The following is a 27,492-nucleotide window of genomic DNA, read 5'->3' as shown; positions in this document are numbered from 1 at the left end:
AAGTAGCATGGCGTTTAGAAAGAAAAACTCGTCGAGAATAAGCAATATGTTGTTTAAGACGAAAATAATAATAAGGGGATAATGTTTTCCGATATATCGGAAATAAGCGGCGTCGTATGAGCACGAGATGATGGCACTAAGAATCCCACCATCGCAAACGGGAATAGGGACGAGTAGAGTGGGGAGAAACATGTACTTATGTATGGTAAAGATCTAGATAATCCTGTATAATTTGAAATATAGTAGAAAAGGGCAAAATATTATCTGAAAGAAGCTCAAGACGATGTGTAACATAAGATATGAAGGATACGCGATCAAAATTACCGAGAGAGCGAACATTACTGACACAGGTATGAGAAGGAGGAGAGCGAGTAAACCTACCAAGATCATACGTAAGAATAATAGGGAAATGGTCGCTGGTGTGTGTATCAGAAAGGCGATGCCAAGTTACAACCGAAGCCATTGCAGAACGACATAATGATAAATCGACGGCAGTTGGAGGGAAGCCGGGAAGAGTAAGGCGCGTGGGAGGTCCATCATTTAAAATGACAAGGTCATGCGATTGAGATGCAGCGAGGAAATAAGAGCCCAGGGAAATATTAATACTACTTCCCCATACTGAATGATGAATATTGAAGTCACCTAAGAGAAAAAGCTCATCATCAGAAGAAAATTACTGTAAGAATTAATGCCATTGAATATGAGAAATAGAAATGTCTGGAGGGCAGTAAAGGTTAATAATGTAAAGGCGACTATAGGATATACCAATTGTAAAGGAATGTGGTATTCAATATGAGATATGAAGACGGTGGTAGGATAAAATATGGTGAATACATAAAGCGACACCACCGAAGCCAACACCATCACAACGCTCGACATTAAAGCCGTGTAAATAAAACTCAGAGGAAGGGGAAAACCAAGTCTCCTCTAATGCTATGATGAAAGGCGTAGTTTCTGTTAACAAGAGCTGCAATTCATATCGTTTATGAATAATACTATTAGCATTCCACTGCAGGATTCGTAACATCTAGAGAGAACATAGTATTAACACAATCATGGAGTTGATAAAGCGTATGTGTAACATGTGCTGACCCCCTAATAACTGAATAAGTTGAAGAAGTAGTTGTTGAATACCATGTTGGAGATGAGCCTTTTGGCGTAGCACAGGGGAACTAGATAATTGAGAAGGAACTGGAGGGGGACACTGAGAATTTCAGGACGAAGACGGAAGAGGGGACGGGAGGATGAAGATGATGTGGATGGAAAAACCGAAGTATGTGAAGACACTGGAATGGGTCGTATGAGATTGAGATACCCGGACTTATCAAAGCCCGGGGGAGGAAGAGGACGAGACTCTTTCATAACCACCTGAGTAAATTTACGTTTCCTGGGAGTTTCAACTGGGGAAGAGGAATGATTAGAAGGAAGAGGTGGGAAATGATGGGAATTATTGGACAGGTCAAATGGGGCCCACGGCATTCTAGCAGAAGCTTCAGAAAAAGGAAAGATTTTCTGTACACGTAAGTTTTTGATAGCAGTTTGCTGTTGATGTGCGAGACAGTTTGCTGAACCAACGTAGTGTTTCTGTTGACAGTGAACGCAGCGGCGAATGTTTTCTTGACACTCACATGTAAGATGATATAACGTACAATGACCACATCGGGGTGACGTGGCCTGACAGTTTTTGATCGTATGACCATATCGCTGGCACTTGGAGCATATTATCGGAGAAAATATGAAGTGTGAACTTCCAAATGTACTTGAAACAACGATACATGTTGGGGGAGAGTCGGAGAGCGAAAAAAATCTTTATTGTTCCAGTAGGAACATATGACACTCCACTGGGTTCAACAACTTTGCGGTTAAATCTCTTTACCGATTTGACCCGAACAGAGGATTTGAGATATTTAAGGATGTCAGAATCAGAAATGTTCTTTTCCACACCGCGTATAAGTCCAGCGCGGAAAATATTTGAGCTGGGAATACATGCTTTGAGAGAATGAGTTTCAAGCATCGAATGGCGTAAAAAGGAATTAGCTTGAATCGCGGAACTGAATTCCACTAGTAATCTATTTCGTCCTTTTGGCATTATACCTTCCACAAAAATATTATTACCATGGAATAATCGCCCAAGCGCCATGGGATGTAATCCACCAATGTTTTTAGACCTAGCAGATTCCACAAAGACAATGAAAGGACCAAAATGAGCCTGTTGATAAACATCCAACTGCACAGGAGGTGGGAGAGGTGGCGGAGTGTTATTATACTGTTGAGGTGTTAATTCATATTGGATTTGAGATTATTCAAATCAGTTTGCATAGGCACAGTTTCCTCATGATCGACATTTCCAGTAGAAGAGGGATCTGGTGCCTCATCTCCTCCACTATCGGTATCCATTGTCGAAGCCGACATGGATACTCACTCACTCAAATCTCTCACACCACTTGTCACTGAAAGCAAATACCAGACTGCAACCAAAGAACGACCCGCTCCGTACGACACATACGGACAGACTGAGTGTCGCGTATTGTCTCTACTGTATTCGATAATAATACGTAGTTCGAGTCATAAGTCATGGCAACTAATTTTTTCTCGCGAACAGGAGACAACACGGGAAATCTAAGATATGCATTTGGAAACGTACGGTATGTACTTGCGTATGATGCCACGATATGGTGGTTGTAAACAACAGTATGGGTCTAAGCAAGCCCTAAGTTCCGTGTGTGAGTGAGAGCGTCACAAAATGGAAGTCAACAAGCAGGAGCAACGATCGTATATTAAAATAGCAGTTCTCCGCGACAGAAATGCACGCCAATGCCATGCAGAGCCCATGTGACTATGATCTAATCCCCAAAGTCAAGAAGCCATTACGTGGACAACGGTTTGCTATCAAAGAAGACATCGTAACAGCATTTCGGAAAGAGGTGTCACACGTTAGAGATACCCATGCAGCGAATGGTATCCCGCGCCTGCCCCAACGCTGGCAACGCACAGTGGAAACCTTCGGTGATTATCTCGATGGTATCGAGCTCGATAGCTGCAGTCGCTTAAGTGCGGCCGGTATCCAGTATTCGGGAGATAGTAGGTTCGAACTCCACTGTCGGCAGCCCTGAAAATGGTTTTCCGTGGTTTCCCATTTTCACGCCAGGCAAATACTGGGGCTGTACCTTAATTAAGGCCACGGCCGCTTCCTTCCCACTCCTAGCCCTTCCCTGTCCCATCGTCGCCATAAGACCTATCTGTGTCGGTGCGACGTAAAGCAACTAGCAAAAACTATTTCGATGGTCTGTAACAAGTGGAGACCTGTCCTTTGTACGTAGTCTTGTGTATTTGCAGTCTATACCATAATAAAACAATGTTTATCAATGGCCTGTGTTCTGTCACATTCCTACGAGAATCTCCTGAAGTTAGAATTTGTCTTCAGGCACTATGCATAAGTATATGCCCCATATTTCCAAATGCATATATTAGATTTTCCATATTGTCTCCTGTTCGCGAGAAAAATATAATTGCCGTGACTTATGGCTCGACCCTCGTAATAATAATAATAATAATAATAATAATAATAATAATAATAATAATAATAATAATAATAATAATGACAACAACATAATTGTACCGGTTGGTACACCTCTACGCTGCAGATTTGAATTTTCCGCCTTAAAGTACATCTCTACAGGAGAAACCCTGAACTGTAACAACTGAATCAACTCTACTGTTTATCAGAAGATGTCACTGGGTGTTTTTGATTTGCTTTTGTTGATCAAGAAGTGTGGACATTCTCTAACAGATGTCTCTACTAAGAAAACTATGATAATGCACTCTGGTGCGAAGGAATGAACTTTCTTGGAGAAATTTTGTATTCATAAGTTTTGTCTTTACTAAATTTTGTTCTTTCATTTGTGGGTTGGCAATATTAAGCTTTCTTTCCGCCTGTTTTGAATTTAACCAATTCTAAATTTCTGTAATTAATTTTCCACCAATGAGGTGTTTCTTCATCGAATTGTGTGTAACTTTTGCTGTTAACCAATAAACATTTGGGGGCGGGTCTTAATCATTCATGAAAGGTCTCGAATTTTCCGCGAGGGTATAAAACTGCTGATTTTCTTGTCTCCGTGCCACTTCAATAACGTCTAGCTTAGCGTGTGGATATGTAGCAGGGGGCGGGAAGCTCCTCTTTCTTCGGGCAACAGATCTTCAACAAGGTAATGACCATTTAACATCTTTCTTGCTAGCTCAGCAGTTTAACTCGCGGGGAAGGTTCGAAACCTTTAATATGTAACCCATCTCTTTAAAATGTAAATCCCTTTTCTGTCTATATAAAAATTACAAATTTATTCAACTGTAAATCGGGGATAGAGAGTGCTTTACCCTCTCGAACTCCCCTTCATTTTTGGAATTTGAGGTGATTACGTTTTCGTAACCGTTTTTCTCTTCCTTCCTAATGTGTTAAATTTATTTTGCAGACTAGTCACCTCCATAGATTGGAATTAGCCCCTGTATTATCGGCCTAGCGCCACATAGGTTTTAACAAGCTTTAGTGTAGGAGTGCAGGTTTCGCCTCCTTTCACCTTGTTTTGGGCCATTTATAATTTATCACATATTTTTCTTTGTACGGCCCTGTAGGTTGGGTACAAGTTACCCCTGTTTATGTATAAGTGTGCCTTGAGGGCAGTTTGTAGTAAAGTCCGTTTATTGTGGCCTTTAATAGGCTTGAAAGATTGAGAGCGGGTCAGCTCTTTCCGGTATTTTGAAAGGTGTCTACATATGCTGATTAAAAGGGAACAACGTATGTGTACAAAGATAACTTAAATGACACTTCAAATAATAAATAATAAAATAACGACACTATATTCACAAAATGAGCACATCCTTGTTGTATAACGTCCTCTACAGCTCTTCAGTTCCACTAAGTCCTCCGTCATCACTTCTGTCGTCCTCACCGGATGGCGTGTCGTTGGCTCCCAGATGGATCACAAAGGACTCTACAAGAGGTTACTCATCCCTCATGAATTCTTTCTCCACCTTCTTTGCGTGTTCAAATTTACGCTTCCAGTCTTCGGCGGATATTGACGCGAATTTCTGTCTATTGAGTTTCTCTACGTCGTCAATAGTGCAGGTGACATTGTGAGAAGCTACCCAGTTCTTCACTTCTGCCCACACTATTTCAATACTGTTTAATTCAGGGTGATATCGGGGCAGTCGAATCATCGAGTGTCCGTACTGTTCGATGAGTTCATCTAGGAAGTAGGTTTTTTGTACCGGCTTGTGCAATTTGATAAACTCATAAAGCTCGTGTTTGTACATCGTCTCACGGTGTGGAATGTTCCTATTCACTAGCCAGGAGATCATCGTCACTTTCCATGAGCTGGTGGTTGGAGCACCATCTACTTCCTTGTCATGATTTGACGCGTTTTCAATTACGAGATGACTGCGAGGTGGAAGATAGGAATAAGCATATCTTTCACCCACTTAAATAATTGTCACTATTCATGTCATCATGGCAGTCGCTACTCTTGTTGCCAGACTTCCAGATTAGCTGACAGTTCTCGATGAAACCCATTTCCCCGCCAGCATGTACAACTATAAGTATTTTTCCTCTCGATACGGGCGCTGATTAACCGGATACTGAATTATCAGACCATCCTTTGCTGGATACATGGGACGTAAGTATATAGCTTTCATCCGTGTACACTATAGGCCTATTCCCTGCCCAATACTAGGCATTTTTTAAAATACACATTTAAAAAATCTTATATCATGTTTTTCCGCTAGGATGCGCTTGTTACTGTTTTAATCCTACGATATCCTAATGATCGAATGATTCGCTTCACACTAGTATTGGATCCTTTGAACTTTAAGTCTTTCTCTAACTTTGTACGAATTTTTGAAACAGTAGGTAAACATTTTTCAACTAAATAAAAATGGTTAACAATGCGACGTACGGCACCTTCGTCAAAGTCGTCCAGTCCAGTAACATTCTTGGTGCACATTTTTATTTTTATTTTGTGTTTCAAACAAGACTATCCATAGATATTCCTAATTCTATCGCTTTTCATTTTTCGCTCTTAATCCGTTCCACAGAACTTTCTGACACTCCAGCTGCTGCTGCAGCGCTTTCCTGCACTTTCTTACAATCTATCACGAACTTTTCTTCCATTGCCTCCCTTTTCGTAAAGTCTATAATGTTCGAGATTGCTGCACTAGTCTGACTCTTCAGCACTTTACGATGCAGGCTACTTTTAATGCCTTCCATACTGTCACAAACAGGCCTAACGTAAACCACCACTAAACATAGTTACTACACAACGAGAAATTAGAAAGCAGCGCGCGACAGCTCAATGTAAACTTATGCACTAAACTGTCCTTGTTGCAGGAGCTCTGTAAGGAGGGGATGCGCTACGCTGGATCGTCCAAAAGCGCAGGCGCGACCAGACGTCTTCCTAGCTGGCCCATCTCTACCTTTCCTCTGGCTTCATTCGTAAGACCAGGTGATCAGTACTGTGGAGCTTGCCCACTCTAGCGCTGCCTGGGAGCTGGGGGGCGCTTGAACTCAAAGAGTCCTCACACTTGTTATTCTATTCGTCATGATCTTAGTTTAATAAGTCCACACTCATGTTCATAAAAAATGAACACATTGAAAGACTAGAGATAGGAAGGTCATATTCACAGGATATGTGCATTAGTATGTTCTGAAGAAATAATTAGCATTAGAACCTTGTTTGCCCTCGGGTGCAAGATCCACATCGATATCTCTGCGCACCTCCACCGACTGGTAAAATGTGCCTGCGGCTCTCGTTGTCACTATATACCTAAGGTTATGGATCAGTGTAGCTTGATCAGACGTGAAGGATGCCTCGCAGACGTATACGAGAACCGTACCGTCAAATGAGATAGATTGAAAGAGGGCGAATTGTTGATATCCTATTCGTCATGGTCTTAGTTTAATAAGTCTACGCTCATGTTCATAAAAAATGAACACATTGAAAGACTAGAGATAGGAAGGTCATATTCACAGGATATGTGCATTAGTATGTTCTGAAGAAATAATTAGCATTTGAACCATGTTTGCCCTCAGGTGCAAGATCCACATCGATATCTCTGCGCACCACCACCGACTGGTAAAATGTGCCTGCGGCTCTCGTTGTCACTTTATACCTCAGGTTATGGATCAGTGTAGCTTGATCAGACGTGAAGGATGCCTCGCAGACGTATGCGAGAACCGTACCGTCAAATGAGAGAGACTGAAAGAGGGCGAATTATTGATATGAAAGAACGTGATGCATCCATCCGGGAAATTGCTTCTCCTGTGGAACGAAGTGTGTCGACAGAGCAACAGGTGGGTTCAGAACGGTTCACAGAAGGCCGTAGAACACTACGAGATTGTTCTAGTCGCACCACCCAGACCACTCCCCGAGAAGATCGACACTTCATCTGAATGGCATTGCAGGACATATCTGCGTCAACCTCGGCTCTGGCGCAACAGTGGAACAGTGTAACACATCGTACACTATCGGGAGTGACAGTCCGTCGCCGTTTATTACGGTCTGGGTTACCGGCGTGTCGTCCACTTCTCCGCCTACCTTTGACTAATGTGCATAAACATGCAAGACTGAAATGATGTACGAAACAACATCACTGGGGACATGAATTGCAGCAGATAGTGTTTTTGGACGACTCCCGGTTCCGTTTGTTTGAAAATGATGGCTGCATTTTGGTTCACCGCAAACAGGGGGAGAGGCATCACACTGACTGCATTCGCACAATACATACAGCGCAAATTCAAGGCCTTATGGTGTGGGGTGCTATTAGGTTTGACCACAAATCACAGTTGGTGCGTGTACAGGACACTGTGACCAGTTTGACCTACGTGAATGACATCCAGAGACCCGTAGCCATACCCTTTCTGCACGACATCCCAGACGTCATATTTCAGCAGGACAATGTGCAACCACATGTTGCTGCACGAACACGTGCATTCTTGTTGTCACAGGATGTGAGAATTTAGTCCTGGCCCGCCCAATCACCGGACTCGTTGCCAATTGAAAATGTGTGGGATGCGGTGAAACGACGGGTGCGGCGCTCTGACACAATGCCAACCACGAAACATGACTGTTCAACCAGATGAATGCAGTAAGGATGGCTATACCCCAGGAAGCCATTCAACCTTATACGGGTCCATGCCATCACGCACGGAACAAGTTATCAGTGCCCATGGAGGACCAAGAGCCTACTAGCAACAGGACACATGCTGAATCTAGGTGACTGAAATGCTAATCGTTTCTGCATAACATACTAATGAACATGCCCTGTGAATGTGAACTTCCTATCTCTAGTCTTTCAAGGTGTTTTTTATGAACATGAGTGTATCATATATTCTGGAATATGTTAAAATCAACTATCTTTGGCCGTTCGATGTACTAATGCTTCGTAATGGACCAGTAAATGCTGTCGGCTTCGAATCAAACTCAAGGGGTTTGCTTTCCTACGGCAACACACAAGCTGTAAGCATAAGCCTGTACCGAACGTTAAGTAGCACGCTAGCCAGTATCGGATCTTGGGTCTTCCACGAGACCAGAAAACCCCCTATCGAGAAACAACTCCAAATGTCTCCGTTAGATTGCATCACACTTCGGAGATAACTTCATGCTTGCTTTCTCTCCACTCTAAAAGGTAATTTCTTTTCTTAGCCACGCTACTATGGTACATCATACCGGTCCACCCATAATATTAACAACATTTCGCATCAATGAAAAACAGGAGGGAAAAGTTAAATTCGAGTGATGTAAGTATAACTGTAGTTATACTGCATAACTATCCTCTTGTTTCCTGTGTTTTAATAGTCGGATATATTCACAGTGTAAATGTTGAACTGTAGAAGAACTGTAAAGAAAGGAGTAGAATTAAGTCATTTAATAGATATATACTTACCACATATTGTAATAGGAGTTGAATCATGGATGAGAAATGATATAATGGATGCCGACATTTTCTCACGGAACTGGAATGTGAATCGTAGAGATAGGATAGGAATGGTAGGAGCGGGAGTATGAGTATTCATTCTGGAGTAAGATTAATTTGTAAGCTACGAAAAAGTGAAAGATGAGAGACATGAAATTCTAGGTGTTAGGCTCATTTCTAAAGATAATAGGCAACTTGATGTCTTTGGAGTGGGGAGAACGGGAAAGGGTAGCGCTGACGCTGATTCAGAATTATTCGTTAAGATAATCAAATATGTGGGAAACGATGTGGAAAGGAATGCCATTGTAGAAGGAGATCGGAATTTACCAAACGTCAATTGGTAATGTGATGCGAACGACAGGAAGCATGACCAACAAATGGCAAATAAGTTAAAATGGGAAGGACACCTGATTCAGAAATTGATGGAACCAACTAGAGGGGAAAATATTCTGGACGTGGTGCTGGAAAACCAGATGAGCTCTATAGAGAAACCGAAATAATATATGGTATTAGTGATCGCGAAGGTGTTTTTGTCGAAGTTAAAATTAAATGTGAAGGAAGGAAAAAGAAGGAATATTAGGCAGTACCAAATGGGTGATAAAACAAGCATGAGTGAGTTTAAGGTAAACGGTAAATGAAAATGTAAACAGACTCTGGGATGGGTTTAAAGCAATTGTTGAGGAATTGAAAACAGGCTTGTCCCCTTAAAGTTTGTAAGGAAAGGTAAGGACCCACTATAATATAACAGAGAAGTAAAGAGACTAAAAGGAGGTGCATATTGCAAAGAAATAGAGTGGAAGTAAGGAGAAATTGAAGGAATTTACAAGGAAATTGAATCTAGCAAAGAAATCAGCTAAGAACAACACGATAGCAAGCATAATTGGCACTCATACAAATTTTAGTGAAAAATGGAAGGGTATGTATAGGTACTTTAAGGTACAAACAGGTTCCAAGGAGGACATTTTAGGAATCATTAATGAACAAGGGGAGTGTGTATGCGAGGATATTCAAAAGGCAGAAGTATTCAGTCAGCAGTATGTAAAGTTTGATGGTTACAAGGATAATGTCCAGATAGAGGAGGTGACTAATGCTAAAGTAGTATTAAAATTTACCTATGATTACAACGACATTCACAATAAGATACAAAATTTGAAAACTAGAAAAGCAGCTGGAATTGATAAGATTTATTGGGATATACTAAAGACAATGGGTTGGGATATGGTAACATCTCTGAAGTACGTATTTGATTATTGTTTGCATGAAGGAGCTATACCAAATGAACGGAGAGTTGCTATAGTCCCCTTGAGTATAAAGGAAGGGGTGATAGACATAAAGCTGAAAAGTACAGATCAGTCAGTTTGACATGCATTGCATGTAAGCTTTGGGAAGGCATCCTTTCTGATTATATTAGATATGTTTGCGAAATTAATAATTGGTTCGATAGGAGGAAGTACGGGTTTAGGAAAGGCTATTCCACTGAAGTTCACCTTGTAGGATTCCAATAAGATATAGCAAATATCTTGGATTCAGGAGGTCAAATGTATTGTATCGTGATTGACATATCTAAGGCATCTGATAGGATGGATCATGGGAGACAACTGGCAGAAATGAGTGCAATAGGACTGGAAAAAATAGTGACTGAATGGGTTGCTATATTTCTAGAAAATAGATCTCAGAAAAATAGAGTAGGCGAAGATTTATCTGACCCTGTAATCAAGAGAGGAATTCCTCAAGGCACTTTTATTGGACATTTTTGTTTTCTTATATATATATATATATATATATATATATATACATATGAGCAAAGAAAAGGAATCAGAGATAAGGCTTTTTGCGGATGATGTTCTTCTGCATATAGTAATAAATAAGTTAAAAATTGTAACTACAACATGACCTCGATAATGTTGAGAGACGGACAATAGGCAATGGTATGATGGTAAACGGGGTTTAAAAATCAGGTTGTGAGTTTCACAAATAACAAAAGTCCCCTCCATTTTAATTAATGCTTTGATGGGGTCAGAGTTCCTTATGGGAATCATTGTATGTACCTAGGTGTTGATATAAGGAGAGATCTTCATTGGGTTAATCACATAAATGTGATTAGTAAATAAAGGGTACAGATCTCTGCACATGGTTATAAGGGTGTTTAGGGTTTGTAGTAAGGATGTAAGGGAGAGGGCATATAGCTCTCTGGTAAGACCCACAACTACAGTATAGTTCCAATTAATGGGAAAATCACCAGGATTACTTGATCCGAGAACTGAAAAAATCCGAAGAAAAGCAGCTCGATTTGTTCTGAGAGATTTCCGACACAAGAGTAGCGTTACAAAAATGTTGCAAAGTTTGGGCTGGGAAGACTTGGGAGAAAAGAGACGAGCTGCTCGTCTAAGCGGTATTTTCCGAGCTGTCAGTGGAGAGATGACGTTAGAACGACGTCAACAAAAAATTGTGTGGTGTCTTTAAAATTAGGAAAGATCACAGTATGAAGATAAAGTTGGACAAAGTGGGGCAAATATTCGTTGATAGGAAGGGAAGTTAGGGAATGGAACATCCTACCAAGGGAGATGTTCAATAGATTCCAAATTCTTTGAAATAATTTGAGGAAGGGCTGGGAAAACAACAGATAGGGAATCAGCCACCTGGGCGACTGTCCTAAATAAATGCAGATCAGTAGTGACTGAAAAATATGTTCTTGAAAGAAATTAATGGATAAGGAGATACTGTTAATATTCTGTGGTAATAAACCTAACACTTGCAGCACTGTATTTCGATCCGTGCAAGCTTACTGATCCTTCCACTCTTTTTAACAGTAATTTTGACATCATTAAAATATTTCTTTAAAGAATAGAAGAGATCGAGACCACTATTACTCAATTGCTAACATAACGAAAACAAAAACTTAACCTATAACCAAGTGTTGTGGTGGCATTATTATTACTACTACTATTATTATTATTATTATTATTATTATTATTATTATTATTATTATTATTATTATTATTATTATTATTATTATTATTATTATTATTGTGCCACACTCCAACACAAGGGGCTACCGCCAATATACCATGCGGCTCGCGAGAGCCGTACTTTCTACTTACAAGTGGCCCGCATGGACTAGTGGCTCATGTGATGCGTAATCACTTGTTTTCGAAGGAATGTACAACGTGCTGTATTGTGGATGTTGTGGAACAAATAGGAGTCATTTTACTGCACACGTTCCATAAGAGGGTGCATTTGTAAATACGCCAAAGGTGCAAACCATAAAATTTAGTAACTTATTAATTTTTACATATGTCGACATTCCACTCTATAAAAGAGTAGTTTGTTTGAAATGAAAGCTAATACTGTTCGGCAAAATACGTGTGTAGAAGGCAGACATCTGCTTGGTGCTTCGGCTGCATTTTCACCAGATTCTCCACAGATTAAAATTACGTCTGTGTATTCGTCGTTGGTGAACACACTAGCCATTGCCGATGTGCAGACAGCAAATGTAGTGCTGCTGTACACCAGTACATACACCAGCCTTCTACTTTGCGGTCGTAAACGAGGTTTACCAATCCACAATCCAAGCGATAATAGACGGGTAGCGTCGAGGAACATGTTGCAAGTGACCGTCCGGTTTTTATCTCTTTATCTCTTCATATTATGACCTAACCTGCCAGCTGGCAGTAGTGACCCTGTGAAAATCAGACAGTAGACATCCCATTCATCATTCGTGCATGCGTGGCATTTATAAGGAGAAAGTACGGCGTTCGCGAGCCGCCTGATATATATATATATATATATGTCGGAAGGAAGTGATCTCTGTTTCTTCCGTAATTAGGCACCTTTAATAGTAAATGTAATAGCATTATTAACCAGCCACAAGTGAACATGAGCACATGTAAACCACTAATCGGTGCACACAAACTTCTGTTCCTTCTTTCCTCTTTCTTCGTGAACAGGAAAAACCACACCCAAACACTACGTAGGTACTCACCATTCTGCTACACATAGTTTGCCGAAAAAATAATGTGAAATATGCATAAAAACAACATAAACCAAAACTGTACGTAATATAGTAACATACGTGTTTACAGTGGATCAGCAGTGACGTATTTGGTAGCGGCAGCATGTTTCCGGCTTCACTAGTACCAATGCTACGAGACAGAGCGCCGCCTGTCTATTTATTATATGTCTGTGGGTATATTTCAGTTTTAACAGAAAAGTAGTTCATTACTTAGCGAAATAATTGTTTCTTGTTAATTATCTCAACTTCTCATATAAAAGAGTAACATTGGAAATTTTGGTGCAGCACACGCTTCAGAAACTACCAGCCGCTACTGCACTCACAAACACACAATTATACTTGAAATTGAATTACTAATGTTCAGTAATTATTGACTATTTGCAAAGTCTCCAGTCTTCAAACAGACCTGCAGTTTGCTATTTTTCACCTGCAACACGAATCTTAATTGACAACTCTCACCTTTCAATTGGCACGAACTGCCTTCACATTATGTAGCACCTACATGCATACAGGTTTGAACACAAGTCTGCACGACAGCTGTTACACTCAGCAAGGCTAACAAATAGAGAAGTAAGGGGTAGAGTGTACTGGCTAATGGGGATATGTAAGAACAACGGTCATAGAGAGAAATGACGAAAATCATTGCTTATTCTGTGGAGAAACAACGGAAGAGGTGCAACTATTGGCAGTATTATAGTGAGACCAATTACACTACAGACAATACTGGACACTTCTGTATTCTCCCTTTCTAAACTAAGAGACATGTTTACAGTGCGCACCTGGCGGCCCGACTTTAAACATCAGGCGCCAAGATTGAAACTGCAAAAGTTGCATGATAAAACTGATATAATTAATGAGTTTTGCTTTGTTTTACTTCCACTAATTTTAAACCGGTGCACTCAAACTTCTGTTCCTTCTTTCCTCTTTCTTCGTGAATAGGAAAAACCACACTTAAACACTACGCAGGTACTCACCATTCTGCCACACACAGTTTGCCGAATAAATAATGTGAAATGTGGATAAAATGTTCATACTGACAAACTCAATAATGATTTAGTTTTGTCCGAATCCTTAGCTGAATAGCCCGCGCGTTGAGACATTCGGGTCAGAAGGTCCCAGATTCGACTCCATTTTAATCGCATCTAATTCATTCTTCTGGCTTGGAGAATGTGTATTTGTTCCAACACGTTTCTCTACATATTCAGACAAACACTATACTTTCAACCAAGATAGAAACATGCAATAATAATTACTAGACTTCGCATTTTTTGGTGCTTAAATGTTTTTGATAATCACTCATTAGGAAGAAATATAAACAAGTTTCACTCACTTCTTTGCTGCAAACATTACAGAATATAATGTTACCACCCGATGTTAAATGGAGAAACCCTTGTAACCACTTTTTAATTAAAGACTACATGGAACCTGATACTTATAGCACAATTCATAGTGTACTTGAGTACTACTACACTCAGTTTCAAGGCCGACCCGCTAGGTGGGCTGGCAATCAATATCTTGCAATATCTGGCAAAGTGGCACGTATTCTCTATAGTATATTTGGTGAGATTGTCAAACGTAGAGTTAAATATCTGGGTAAAGAATACAAAATAAGAATTGAAAGAGAGAAATAATTCCATACAATTCTTAGATTATAAAACAAAAAGTGGATTTACACTGGAAGATCAGCAATATCTTTCAGTGTTTTAAAAATATGTGGCAAAATATAATAAGCACTAATGAAAATGATGAAGGTTAGGATCCATGTTGTCCTAGAATGTGTAACATAGTATACGATCTAGGACAAAGGATTTGGATTGTACTTTCAATTTTAGACTTCAGCCGGGCGAAATGTGTCTTCCAATTTAACTTATTGTCAATGTAAATTCCCAAATATTTGGTATATGGTTGAATAGCTATATGGTGGTTGGCATATGGTATTGCGGATTTGTCATATGTTCGTTTTTGGGAAAATATAACCGGGGCATTTTAGAGTGCGTGACTTCTAAACCGTACTTCAATGTCCAATGCTCGACCTAACACCTTCACTAATTCCAGCGTATCTTCTGTTTTCGTTTCAGGAATTCCAGAAATTTCGATGGAATTCATCCTAACATACTGGTCTACATCGTCAAGCTGTAATGTTACATTGCTAAGCTGCGTTTTAAATTGAAGGTTCTCCTCTTTCAGTTTGTCAATGTTTTCTAAGCATAGCGCTATTTTTTTATTGCAACTTAATTAGCTCCGCGGCGATGTCAAGTTTCTCATGAGTTAATTCTAAACTCCTGCCCTCGGTTTCCATGTATTTTTTTTCACGTTCTCTAGTTCAGTCTTTATACTTTTCATCTCTGTTTAAACTTTCTCTAGTTCATTCTTCAATTCAGTACACAGTCGCTTGCTCGCCGTACGGCACGACGGTTGTGTAGTAGTGATATCGTGTGCGGCGTGTTGGTTGCTGGTGTTCTTTTGTGTATATAGTGAGAGTATAGTGAACCTTGGATGCCTCCAGTGGGGGGACCTATTCCCCTCACAGGCGATCAGTTAATTGTGGTTAAAGGCATCGAAGTGCCTATGGATGATGAATCCATAGATAATGATTCTTCAGAATCTTCTACTGTAAAGCAAACCAAATCAACAAGTAATCAAGAAGGGCAACCCCGATAAAAGAAGGAACGTTCTTCTGATCAACAGAATACTCAACGCAGTGCTGTAGCTCCATCTACTACTATACCTGAGTATTAAAATAAGTTTCATTATGGTCCTTACACAGTATTCGTAGAATCAATTGCTGATAAAAATATAGGGCAATTACATCCTATGGCACTAGGAGGAATGTTCTATGAACAGGATTTAAATGTAAAATCACTCCAACGTAAAGGGAGAAATCGTATTCAAGTAACCTTTCTCACAGCAGCCCAGGCTAATGCCTTTTTACGTAACCCTGTGCTAGAGACGCTAAAAGTCAAAGCATACATCACCTCTTCTAATGTCCTCCGTGTAGGACTCATACGCGGTGTTGATAAAAACCTCTCAGCTGAAGAAATCCTCCAACTTGAAACACCGGTGCCTATTAAAGCAATACAACGACTTAACCGAAAAGTCGTACAAAACGACACAACCGAGCATTTACCTACAGGATCAATCAAAGTCATATTTTGTGCACAAACCTTACCACAACAAGTAGCGTTATACAAAATGTATTTAGACGTGGAGCCGTACACCTATCAGATGTCGGATATGCCGAAGATACGAACATACGGAAAAACATTGTGAGGCACAAACTCATAGGTGTGGTAAATGTTCCCAACAGCATGCCACCAATCAATGTACAGAACAGTTCATCAAGTGTGTATATTGTAAAAGGGAACATTTGACACCATCCTTAGAGTGTGCGGAACAAAAATATCAAGAACAATTGAAAAAATCCTGAGTACAGAACATATTTCATTTGCAGAAGCGAAAGCCAACGTTTCACTCCCTGTATGTTACCCGGAACAAAACCCTACCCATTTTCCTCCATTATCTCATGAGCTTACCCCATCTCCAACTGAAAACTCTAGAAAAAGTAAATTTACACAGGTGGTAATGCATTCTCCGCCTCCTTCTCCTGCCCCAGGTTATGATAAAAGGTTTTATATGTCCATAATTCGTAACGAAATACTCCTATAGTACGACCTCCTTCTCGACCTACTACTTCATCAGCAAACTTGACAGTGCAACCTTCCACATCCAAATTACAAAATCGGGTTAACAGAGATATGTCTGCTTCACAGGCCCCACTGCTCCACAGTATGAAGGACCGTCTTCAAAAAGAAATCCAACGAATAACGAATAATTCTATTTACAAATGACGTGATCATATAGCTAACATTTTAAACGTGCATGATCAACATCCTTCAAGGGAATGTTAGGAGTGCAATTCCAAAAAACAGGAATTACAATTGCTTATTCAAGAATCCCAGGCCTATATTATTATGATCCAAGAAACTTGGTTTACGCCTAACACCCATTTTACTGTACCGGGGTATAATATTCTAAGACAAGATGGTCACGGTTTCGCAGGCGTAGCTAATTGTGTCCACAATTCCTTTGCCTATATGCCTTTACCAATTCATAATCAGATTCCTCAAACTTATGTCGTAGGTTTCATTTATAACAATATTCACTTTGTTAATCTGAACTGTCCTCCAGATGTTTGTATTACAAAACATCAATGGTCCCACTTTTTTCGCAATTTGATCCCTTTCCATATGTCTTTGTATTCGGCGACTTCAATTGCCAACACACAGAATGGGGAAGTATATCTGACACTCCAAAGGGTTCAAATTTTCTTTGTACATCTCACCAACATAACTTTACGATAATTAATGATGGTTCTCCCACACGTCTCTCCCCTGCTGGTTCACGTCCTAGTGCCGTGGACTTTAGCTGTGGTTCCATATACTACGTGGCACACGTTAGTTGATACTCATACGAGCGACCATTTTCCAATAATTATTACTTATGGTCTTAGTAAACCCCAAACCACGAAACAAACAACAGATAAAATTAGTAATATACGCTCCTTCAAAAATTGTAATAATAATACATATAGTGAATACCTCAGCCATGCACTAACATGCGTACACGGTTGTAATATTACATTTTCAACTCTTCTTACAATTCTGAATCATTATTTAAATACGTATCACCCATTCAAACCAATAATCTCATCTCAAACAATTAAATGGTGGGATAAGGAATGCCACGAACTCATTCACCGCCGCAAGATTTTGTTTCAAACTTATCGTCAATCAATGACTCAAGCCAATTATTTACAACTAAAGCGACATATTACCAAAACCAAACTTATTTTCAATACTAAAAAGCGAAATGCCTGGAAAACATTTATATCTTCATTAACTTCTCATATCCCTGTAACCCATTTATGGAACGCTATACGAATGATCACAAGAACTTTTCAACATCAATCACAGTGTTCCTTTCCACGAGACGTGCTCTATTCCTTTCTTAACTCGCTCACCCCTGCTTATACGATACTTTCATTTATATCACCAGTAAATACAATTCCTCCTTATTTCTCCACCCTAACACAATCAATAAAATTAAATGAACTACAAGCTGTTATATCAACTGCAAATAGCTCATCCCCTGGCCCGGACTCAATAACATACACTATGCTCAAATTACTCCCTTCTCAGGCACAACTTCGTCTTACACACAGTGCATACTCGTACTCATTGGAACGATTTTTATTTAAAACCTATATTAACACCGCATAAACTTCCCGATATTCCAGACCATTTTCGCGGAATAGCATTGAGCTCGTGCATACACAAAACTTTCTGTAAAATTTTACTTCGGCGATTAATTTGGGCGTTAGATTACTATAACCTGTTTCCCAAGTAATAATTCGCCTTTATAAAAGGACGTAATACCCAAGATTCAATTAATATACTAATTCTTGATATTCTGTTAGCCCGGTGGAGAAAACAAAGTACCATAGCCATATTTTTAGACATAAAAGGTGCCTATGATTCCGTAATGTTACACCTATTATGGGAAAAATTATCCATTAAAGGTTTTCCTTTTAAATTTATTTCCATTCTATATCAATTATTCTCTAATCGCACATTAACAATTAAATCTGCCTACTACCACATTCCGAGTCGACAGACTTCTCATTGCTTGCCTCAGGGAGCAATATTAAGTGGCATATTATTCGCCTTATACATGAGTGATTTAGAAAAAAATTACACCATTTGCCAGAGTGTTAGTCTTCGCAGACGATTTTGTTATTTATGTCACACACACAAACATTGAAGACTGCCACTGTTATGACCAAAGTATTACATTGGTTCAATAATCACGGCCTACAACTTTCTATTTCTAAGTGTGCAGCAATGATATTTACACATAAACGTGCATTTGACAATAGCCCATTTGCTTTGACGGATTTAGCATTCCCTTTACTAACCAACATACATATTTAGTTACACGACTCGATCGCAATCTCACTTGGAAATTTCATATTCAGATCTTACGCAGAAAAGCCGATGGTTAGCTGAACATTCAAAAAACAGTTATCAGGAGCGAATGGGGAGCAGAACCCTCGACCGCATTAATGCTCTATCGGGCTACTATACGCTCATATATGGATTATAGTGCTCACATAATAGATACCGCGTCCGAAACTACTTTATCACAACTCAATATAATCCAACACAAAGCATTACGACTATGTATTGGTGCTCTTAAAACTACCCCCACAAATGCACTTCTGGTTGAAACAAGTGAATGCCCTCTCTTCATTAGACGTTTAATGCTTGCAAAAAATATATATCTTGAAACACCTTACTCAATCGAGTTCCATTATTATTGTACCGGGCGGTACACCTCCACGCCGCTAATTTAAAATGTGCGCCAGTTGAAACTCCTCTGCTGGAGGAAGTCTGAACTTTATTGACGGTATTAATCTTCAAGTTTCTCAGAAGATGTCACTACCTGGAAATTTTAGAGTTTTTGAACTGTGTCATTTTCGACGTATTTTTGTTTCGCTTGTAGAAAGAAGTGTGAACTTTCTCTTCTAGAGGACACTACTGAAGATCAACAATAGTGCACCCTAGTGCGGAGTGAAAGAACTGTTTTTTTGGAGAAAATTTTTATTTCAAAAGTTTGTTTCTTGTTAAATTTCTTTCTGTTATTGTTTAAGTTGGCTGTATACCCCTCTCTTTCCCCTTGTTTTGCATTTAACCAATCCCGAATTTCTGTTATTAATTTCTGACCAATCAGAGGTATCTTCCCCCAACTTGAATATGTTGCAGTAGATAGACTAGGCCGCTCTGCGGCCAAGTACCGTTATCTCATTAATATTCATAAGGTCAAGGTCATTGACCCCGGAAGTCCCGTTAAGGTCATTGACCATGACGTCATCGATGACGCTATTAGGTCAAAGACCTTTAATGACGTCATCAATGACGTCGTTGAGCCAACACCCTCTAGGTCATTGTGACTTAGAGGTTGTTGACACAACCCTTGGTCGGGGGAGAGGTGTTGGATGAGTCTAAGCCCTCCTTACCCCCCCTCCCCAGGACCAGTTTGGTCGACAGTCTGCTTAGAAGCAGACTGCAACGAACTGCCCGTGCGTGCTCCTTTTATAGACTACGGATGGTAGGGATACGGTGGGGAACGATGTGGAAGAGGGGATGATGATGTGGAGAGGGGAGAGCGCGCTAGTGAAATAAAGAATCTCGAGGGGAATGTGCAAACTATTTATTCTGAGAACAATCAGCAAGACGTTGCCTTGAGCTAGTTTAGCTAACTTCTGGCACATGTTCTCTTAATTTAAATAGATAGGATATATGATAATTAAGTTCTAAACTATTTAATTCAGTCCTCTCACATTTTACAAAAACGTCCATATCATCAGTCTTGTTTTCCCTGATAATAAATCGTAACAAGGAGAGAAAATTTAAAGTAGTATCAAATACATTACAGTCGGATTTATAATTCATAAAATATAATTTTTTCTTCTTCATATAATACATTTTCTTGTTTCTTCTACATAGTTCTACTAATATACCGACAGCAACTATGTCAATCTTATTTTCAGTTACGACATTAACAAGCAAGCCTCCGTTTTGACAGTAATACGTCAGCGAAGCGGCCATTAGGACGTCTAAAGAGCAAATAGCCAGACTGAACGTGTATACTTCCTTTTACGGGTAGAGGCGTGGGAACGATGCCGAGAGGAGAATCGGGTGAGCAGAGAGCAGCACTGAGCTGAGAGTTACAACACATCTGATTTATTAATCCAAGAATTAAACGTGTTATTGAACCCTAGCCATTTCACATACAGTTTATTTCCACGTTTACGCAGAACCTTTTCCACTAGGTAACTATTGGGATACTGTGTTTTTTGAAGTTCTTCAGCATAGAAACCTCCTTTGATGGGCTGTCCTGCAAGATCGCGGAGTACGTATGTAGCTGGATTTGTAAGTTGCACTTTATCAATCTGGAAGATTTCGGTACTCCAGTTTGGAGTGTAACCCTTATCAAAAAGCGATTTATGTTTGCTAATGCGTACAAAATCATCTGTTTTGAATCGATGACGTTTCGGGTCTGCTATTTTTACTCTACTGTACACAGTCTTGAGCAGGCGGTTGTCACGAACATCGCGAGGTTTCATCTCAGTTGTTCGATGAACGGTGTTATTGTACCGGTCGACAATGTTTTGAAGAATATCTAACCAGCGATAGGAACCACGTGCAGTAAATTCACGCCACATGATGGTCTTAAGCGTTCTGTTGAACCTCTCTACAACACTCGCTTTAAGGTTGCTGTACGTAGAATAATGATGGATGTTAAGCGAATTCAGGTAAGTAGAAAATTCCTTATTATAAAACTCTCTGCCTTGATCTGTCTGAAGAAGACGTGGGTAGCGTCCCACTCGCTTGATAATGGCCTTGAACGCAGCTGTGACAACGCTTGCTGTTTTAGCACGTACAGGCTCTGCAAAGGCAAACTTGGAATAGACATCGATGACAGTCAGGAGATATTTGATACCGCTGTTACTGGTTGCGTAGGGAATCATTTCTACGAGATCTGCTTGCCAAAGATCATCATTTCCACGTGTGATGACTCGTCTACGACGATAGTGTCGACGGGCTGTCTTGTGCAACTCACGAGCAATCACTTCTTTTACATGAGAAGATGTTTTTTTTCTTCTTCCGCGGAGAAATTACACGATAAAGTTAGCACGGCGTAGTAGTTCTTCTATTTCACGAAGCTCACCTTCATGTCCCGTATGTCCTGCGCTGCGAGATGCATCGAGCAAGAGCAATCGCTCAACTAACTTGTTAGGATCGTTCCAGTAGGTATAGTCTACACGAGGCATCCACATCTTTGTGCGCAACCCACTAGCCGAAAGGTGACGAATATTTTGCTGGGTTGGGAACAATTTAGAAATAACTTCTCGGTACTTGTAACTCTTGTTAGCATTTACTGCCGCCGAAGAATCGTAATTTCGTCTGTACGCATTTGTCGCTCGTAGGATGGATTTATACTTCTCAAGATCACTGTCTGTATACACCTCAGAATTAGGAATGTAGGAAAAAAGTAGTTCGAGAAGACCTTCACTTACTGCATAACGAACTCTTTTTACAACTATTGTTTTGCTGTCCAGTGTTACTTCAGTGTTGCCAATGTAGAAACGATCATTTTCGTAACGAACGCCATACGTTCGATCCGTTCTTCCCATAAATAATCTCTTAACATACTTGGCTGCGAGTTCACCGTACGTCTCTTTCAGGTAGCTCTTGAACTCTGGTGTAGAGGTAACAGCAGACAAATCAGACTGCCGCGTTGGCGTTTCTGCGAGAACTGTCGTACGTAGAAACTGAGGTGTTCTTGACTTGGCTGGAGTAAACACCTGATCATCTTTCTCTTTCTCTTTCTCTTCTTCTTCTTCTTCTTCTTCTTCTTCTTCAACGGTCTGCGTTCTAACGGGCTGGAGACTCTTCTTTAAAGGTGTCGTCTGCGTTCCAACCGACTGGAGACTCTTCTTTGAAGGTGTCCTAAGTATAGCTTGAAGTGGTTCGGCAATATGTTTTTGCAAGAGTAGATCACTATCTGCACGATAGCGTTTAAGTTCTCGATACTTTTGACGAATATTGTTTCGTGCGCGGATAATCTCCTGCGTTAAATGTCTGCTCATGACGTCGGCAGGGATACAAGTAAACGCTCGCCCTGTGAAGGAGTCAATTAAATAGTGATAAAGTGATCAAACCCCATACGATACCGTCCTTCGTTTCGGGGACGATCTTTATCGATAACAATGAACCCGTGGCGACTGTTATTCCAGCACATAGCACAGATCTTCTTAAAGTCTTGGAAGGTCATGTCAGTATTCACATGATCATCGTAGACGTGACGCATATTACACTCGTCCATTTTGAATAACACTATGAGGTTACTATTATCACGGATAAGCTGCTTCGGTACACGTGAATAGGTCTGACACAAATAAAAGCAGTCAACGTTTTTATGTCGTCCCATGCAAAAGTAGGATTGAATTACGTTTTGCTGCTCTGTTATAACATCGTCGAAAATCATGAGAGAATATGGTAGTACTTCATCTGTAGGTATTACATCCTGGTTGGCGGAGAAAGAAAAATATTGTATACCAATGTCACTTAATCCATCCATAACCTGTTTCAGATATTGATAGAGTGTTGATAAAGGGACTTGGCGAAGATGTAAATATTCTGGAAGCGTAATCCCTGACGTGAAGTAATGAGTGTGATTAAGAGGTTGCTCTTTCCGCAGCCAGATGGACCCGCTACGATACATCGAATAGAGGATGGTAATAGTGTACCATGACGATGCAGCTGCACTGATGCCCACGGGACTAGTTGTGAGACGACATTCGTAACGGGAAGTGTATCTTTCTGTTTTATAATCTTCATAACGACTGACGGTGGGAGAGGAATGAATCTAGTTAAATACTCACGTAATAGACACACTATTGAGCAGTGCCGCGATGGACGCTTTCGGAAGAACATATTGCTATAAGAAAACTGTTGAAGACCCTGTAAATGAAACCGATCCGGTGAATAAGAGGTATGTCGATAGGCAAACAATCCAACGTACTTCGGACGGTCATTATAATGTTAATAAAAAGCGTTTAATGAATGTAGAAGATCCGCAACTACCTAGCGACGCGTGTACAAAAAAATATGTTGACTGGTTCCGATTGAAACGAATAAAGGGAAACTATGATGCTCAATCTAAACGTCTAGTCAATGTGGCTAACCCTGTTGATGAACAAGATGTGTGTACAAAAGCTTATGTAGAACAAAATACTCTATTCCAAAGTAACGATGGACACTACGATGCAAAGAATCGTCGCATAAAAGGTGTGGGAATACCTGTGAATAGTAATGATGCTGCTAATAAAAGCTATGTAGACAGAAATCTTCAGCTGCTTCCACAGTTAGATAGTGAAGGATATGATGTAAAAAGGAAACGCATCATCAACGTGGCCGATCCCGTGAATGATCAAGACGCTTGCACAAAACACTTTGTTTCTCGAGAAATAAGCAAGATTGGGAACCTTAGAGACAAAGCCCTTTATATGAATGCGTTAAGATTAGCGGATGTAGCAGATCCGGTTGATGCCCAGGATGTGTGCACAAAACATTTTCTTACGAGTGAGATCGATAAAGTGTGTACAATTACGGAAGAAGTAGTTGAAATGACAAAAAGAAGAAGGTTGACTAATGTTGGAGACCCTGTCAATTCCCATGACGTTGCAACGAAACGATTTGTAGATAGCAGATTATCTCTTTACATTAAATCCTTGCCGTCTATTTTTCTCGTACAACTAATGAGTAGACAAGTAGAAGATAAGACTGCAAGAAAGTATGTGCTGGCAAGTGGACTTAGCGAATTTATAATGCCGTACGATGGATCTATTCGCATTTTAACATATAAACCGGACGACAAACATCTGATAATTAGGCAGAATGAGGAATAGTTTTATAACTTCATCGATGGAGCTGTTAAAGGAGAAGATAAATTTACATTTCTCCTTAAGCTGACGGAGGAGGAGGTAAGTGAAGGAAAAACTATTAACGATTTTCCCTTGTACATTATGATGGAATATTCAGCGGTTATTCCTGTAGGCTAACGCTGGAGGAAACAATTTAGATAAATAGATGTATGCTAGAGTGTGTAGCATCAGTTGATAGTGTAGAGTCAACGTGTACAGTGCATTATGGTGAAGCAACGCTTTACGAAGAAGAGGAGAGGAGGACTTCGCGATATTGTGCATGCAGCACGTATCGCGTACCAAGGTGAAAAAAATCAACAAGTAGCGCTAAGAAAAGCTCTTCGTGCGGCAAAAGCTCGCGTAAGTCCAAAGAGAAAATTACTTTTCCGAAAACGTGCTCGAATTATTCCGGTACCAAAACGAGGAGGATTTCTACCCGCTCTTTTTGCCGGACTCGCCGCTCTAGGCTCACTACTGGGAGGAGCGAGTGCTGTAGCAAGAACAGTAAAAGCCGTTGGAGAGGCTAAACAGCAATTAAAGGAGAGTGAAAGGCATAACAAGACGATGGAAGCAACCGCATTAAGAGGTAAAGGGGTGAACATGCGTCTAGCGCCCTACAAAAAAGGTTTAGGTATTTACATGACACCAAAAAACTAATAAGCGCACTGCCCCGTAGGGCACTAAGCCACGAGGAGGTGGAAAAGTTTGCAAAACGTTTAAAAATACGTTTCTTTCGGGGTGTATTCATGCGTGATGCTCTACCGAAACGTGTGCATAAAAACGAAAGTGGTATCGTCAACCTGGACAAAAGTTCAGGACCAGGAACGCATTATGTTGCCTATGTTAAGCGGGGACATAGAGTGCGCTATTTTGACAGTTATGGAAACCTGCCTCCTCCTGCTGAACTCGTCCGCTATTTTGGGAGCAGTGCAAAGATAGAGTACAACGTGGATCGTTTGCAACGCTTCAACTCCTCTGAATGTGGCCGTCTCTGTCTTAGGTTTCTATATGAAGCCCAGCGCCGACAATAGGACTGTTAGTGTACGCGTGATGTCAGGTGCGGCTAGAACATTCACGGTAAGAGGAAAAGGAGCGGAAACAACAGTATACTTTAATCCACCTATTCAACTGGGACGTCAACCCTACGAACTAAGCCTTATTGCATTCGAAGCACACAACAAGATTTACAACGTTTACGAGGGAAAAAAATAAATTCTACTATGACGAATATTGTTAACGTTTCCTCCAGGAAGCTACTCCGTAGAAGATATTAACGACAGAATTCAAGAGGTACTGGTCCGGCAATTTAAAATCGACGATTTTGTTACTAAGAAGCGATACTTTGATCTTACGGCGAGCAACGTTACTCACAAGTGTAGTATACGATCTTCATTTAAAATTGATTTCGAAACACAGGAAGATTCTATTGGTCCTCTCCTGGGATTTTCTAAGCGAACGCTAGAGGGCGGTACGGTGCACGAGTCGGATCAGCCTATAAAAATTTTAGAAGATCATCACGTGACTGTTTCGTGTAACATCATCACAGACGTCTTTACTAATCATCAGCCGAGTCACACGCTATATCAGTTCATCATTACCGAGCCCGGCGGCTTTACTATACGCGAGAGACCTAACGTTGTACTCTACCATCCAGTGAGTGTGACGAGTGTCAGCGACATTACACTTCGGCTAGAAAACAGAGCAAACAATCTTATTAACCTCGACCCGCAGACGGACGTGGCCTACACACTACATCTGAAGCCATCATGAAAATAGTGTACAAAAGAATGCGACCTTCTACTGATCGTCTCACTTGTGCTCGGCAAGCGCTTACACTCACACGTGTTAACAGAGAGATACTGAAGAAACTAGGATATACGCTACATCATGGAAGATATGCTAGAAATCGTGGACACAGCGGAGACGCAGGAGGGAGTCGTCAGATTTGAGTACCATTCATACCAACCCTTCACCTATGGGATCGGTAACAACGACGAAATACGACTAGTAATCAATCAACAAGATGTCTATACACTCCCTTACTTGAGTCACCTCTACATCGAGGGAAAAGTAGTAAAAGTTTCAGATGGAACATCGGCAGGCACATCCAAACTTAACAATAATGCACTCGCTTTCTTGTTTTCGGAAGCGCGTTATGAAGTTAACGGTGTAGAGGTAGATTCTACAAAGAATGTTGGTATTACGAGTGCCATGAAAATGTATGCATCGTACGGGAGTGAAGAATGTAAACCATTTAGAACGGGTGGCTGGTGTCCAGGTTCCAACAACGACTGGATGGTGCAAACGGATGGATCATTTACAGGCATGTTGAAATTAAAGAAAATTCTCGGCTTTGCCGAGGATCACAGGAGAATTATGGCGAACGTAAAACAAGAACTTATTCTAGTACGCGACCGTAGCGACTACAATGCACTGAAGGCGGAAGTAACGCCCGAAGATTGTAAGATTTTACTCAATCGTATACTGTGGCGAGTGCCTCAAGTAACACCTTCCGATCAGATGAAACTTCGTCTACTGAAAATTGTAGAAAATGACTCACCACTTCCTATCCATTTTCGCAGTTGGGACCTGCACGAGTATCCAACTCTGCCGACAACAGATAGACACAGCTGGGCAGTAAAAACCTCACGATTCACTGAAAAGCCTCTCTACATAATCTTTGGCTTCCAAACTAATAAAAAATTTCAACATGCTGAAGATGCTTCGAAATTCGATCACTGTCAACTGAGAAATTTTCGTGCTTATCTTAATAGTATAACGTATCCGTATGAAAACATGGAACTGGACTTTACAAAAAATAAATTCAGCACATTGTACGAGATGTTCTGCAAGTTCCAGTCTTCGTACTATCAGAAGGAAGGATCGCCTCTCTTCACACCAACAGATTTCAAGGACACTGCACCTCTTGTGATCATCGACTGCTCACACCATGAAGAATCGGTAAAAGACT

The 27,492-nt window shown here is 40.5% G+C and overlaps 2 protein-coding genes across 2 annotated transcripts in view; both read right to left on the bottom strand.

Annotated features, from left to right (window-relative positions):
- Positions 1–27,492, bottom strand: part of LOC136883437 (fatty acid synthase) — an 844,467-nt gene that overhangs the window by 670,433 nt on the left and 146,542 nt on the right. The window lies entirely within an intron of this gene.
- Positions 20,760–22,685, bottom strand: LOC137502712 (uncharacterized). Its single transcript, XM_068229710.1, has 2 exons — positions 21,764–22,685; positions 20,760–21,667 (listed from the first exon to the last, which is right to left on the bottom strand). The coding sequence occupies exons 1-2, from the start codon at positions 22,683–22,685 to the stop codon at positions 20,760–20,762; spliced, it is 1,830 nt and encodes a 609-aa protein (XP_068085811.1).

This window comes from Anabrus simplex, chromosome 11, assembly GCF_040414725.1.
Source record: "Anabrus simplex isolate iqAnaSimp1 chromosome 11, ASM4041472v1, whole genome shotgun sequence".
Classification (NCBI taxonomy): Eukaryota; Metazoa; Arthropoda; class Insecta; order Orthoptera; family Tettigoniidae; genus Anabrus; species Anabrus simplex.
The sequence above is the reverse complement of the archived record's forward strand: the minus strand, read 5'-3'. Positions and strand labels throughout refer to the sequence as shown.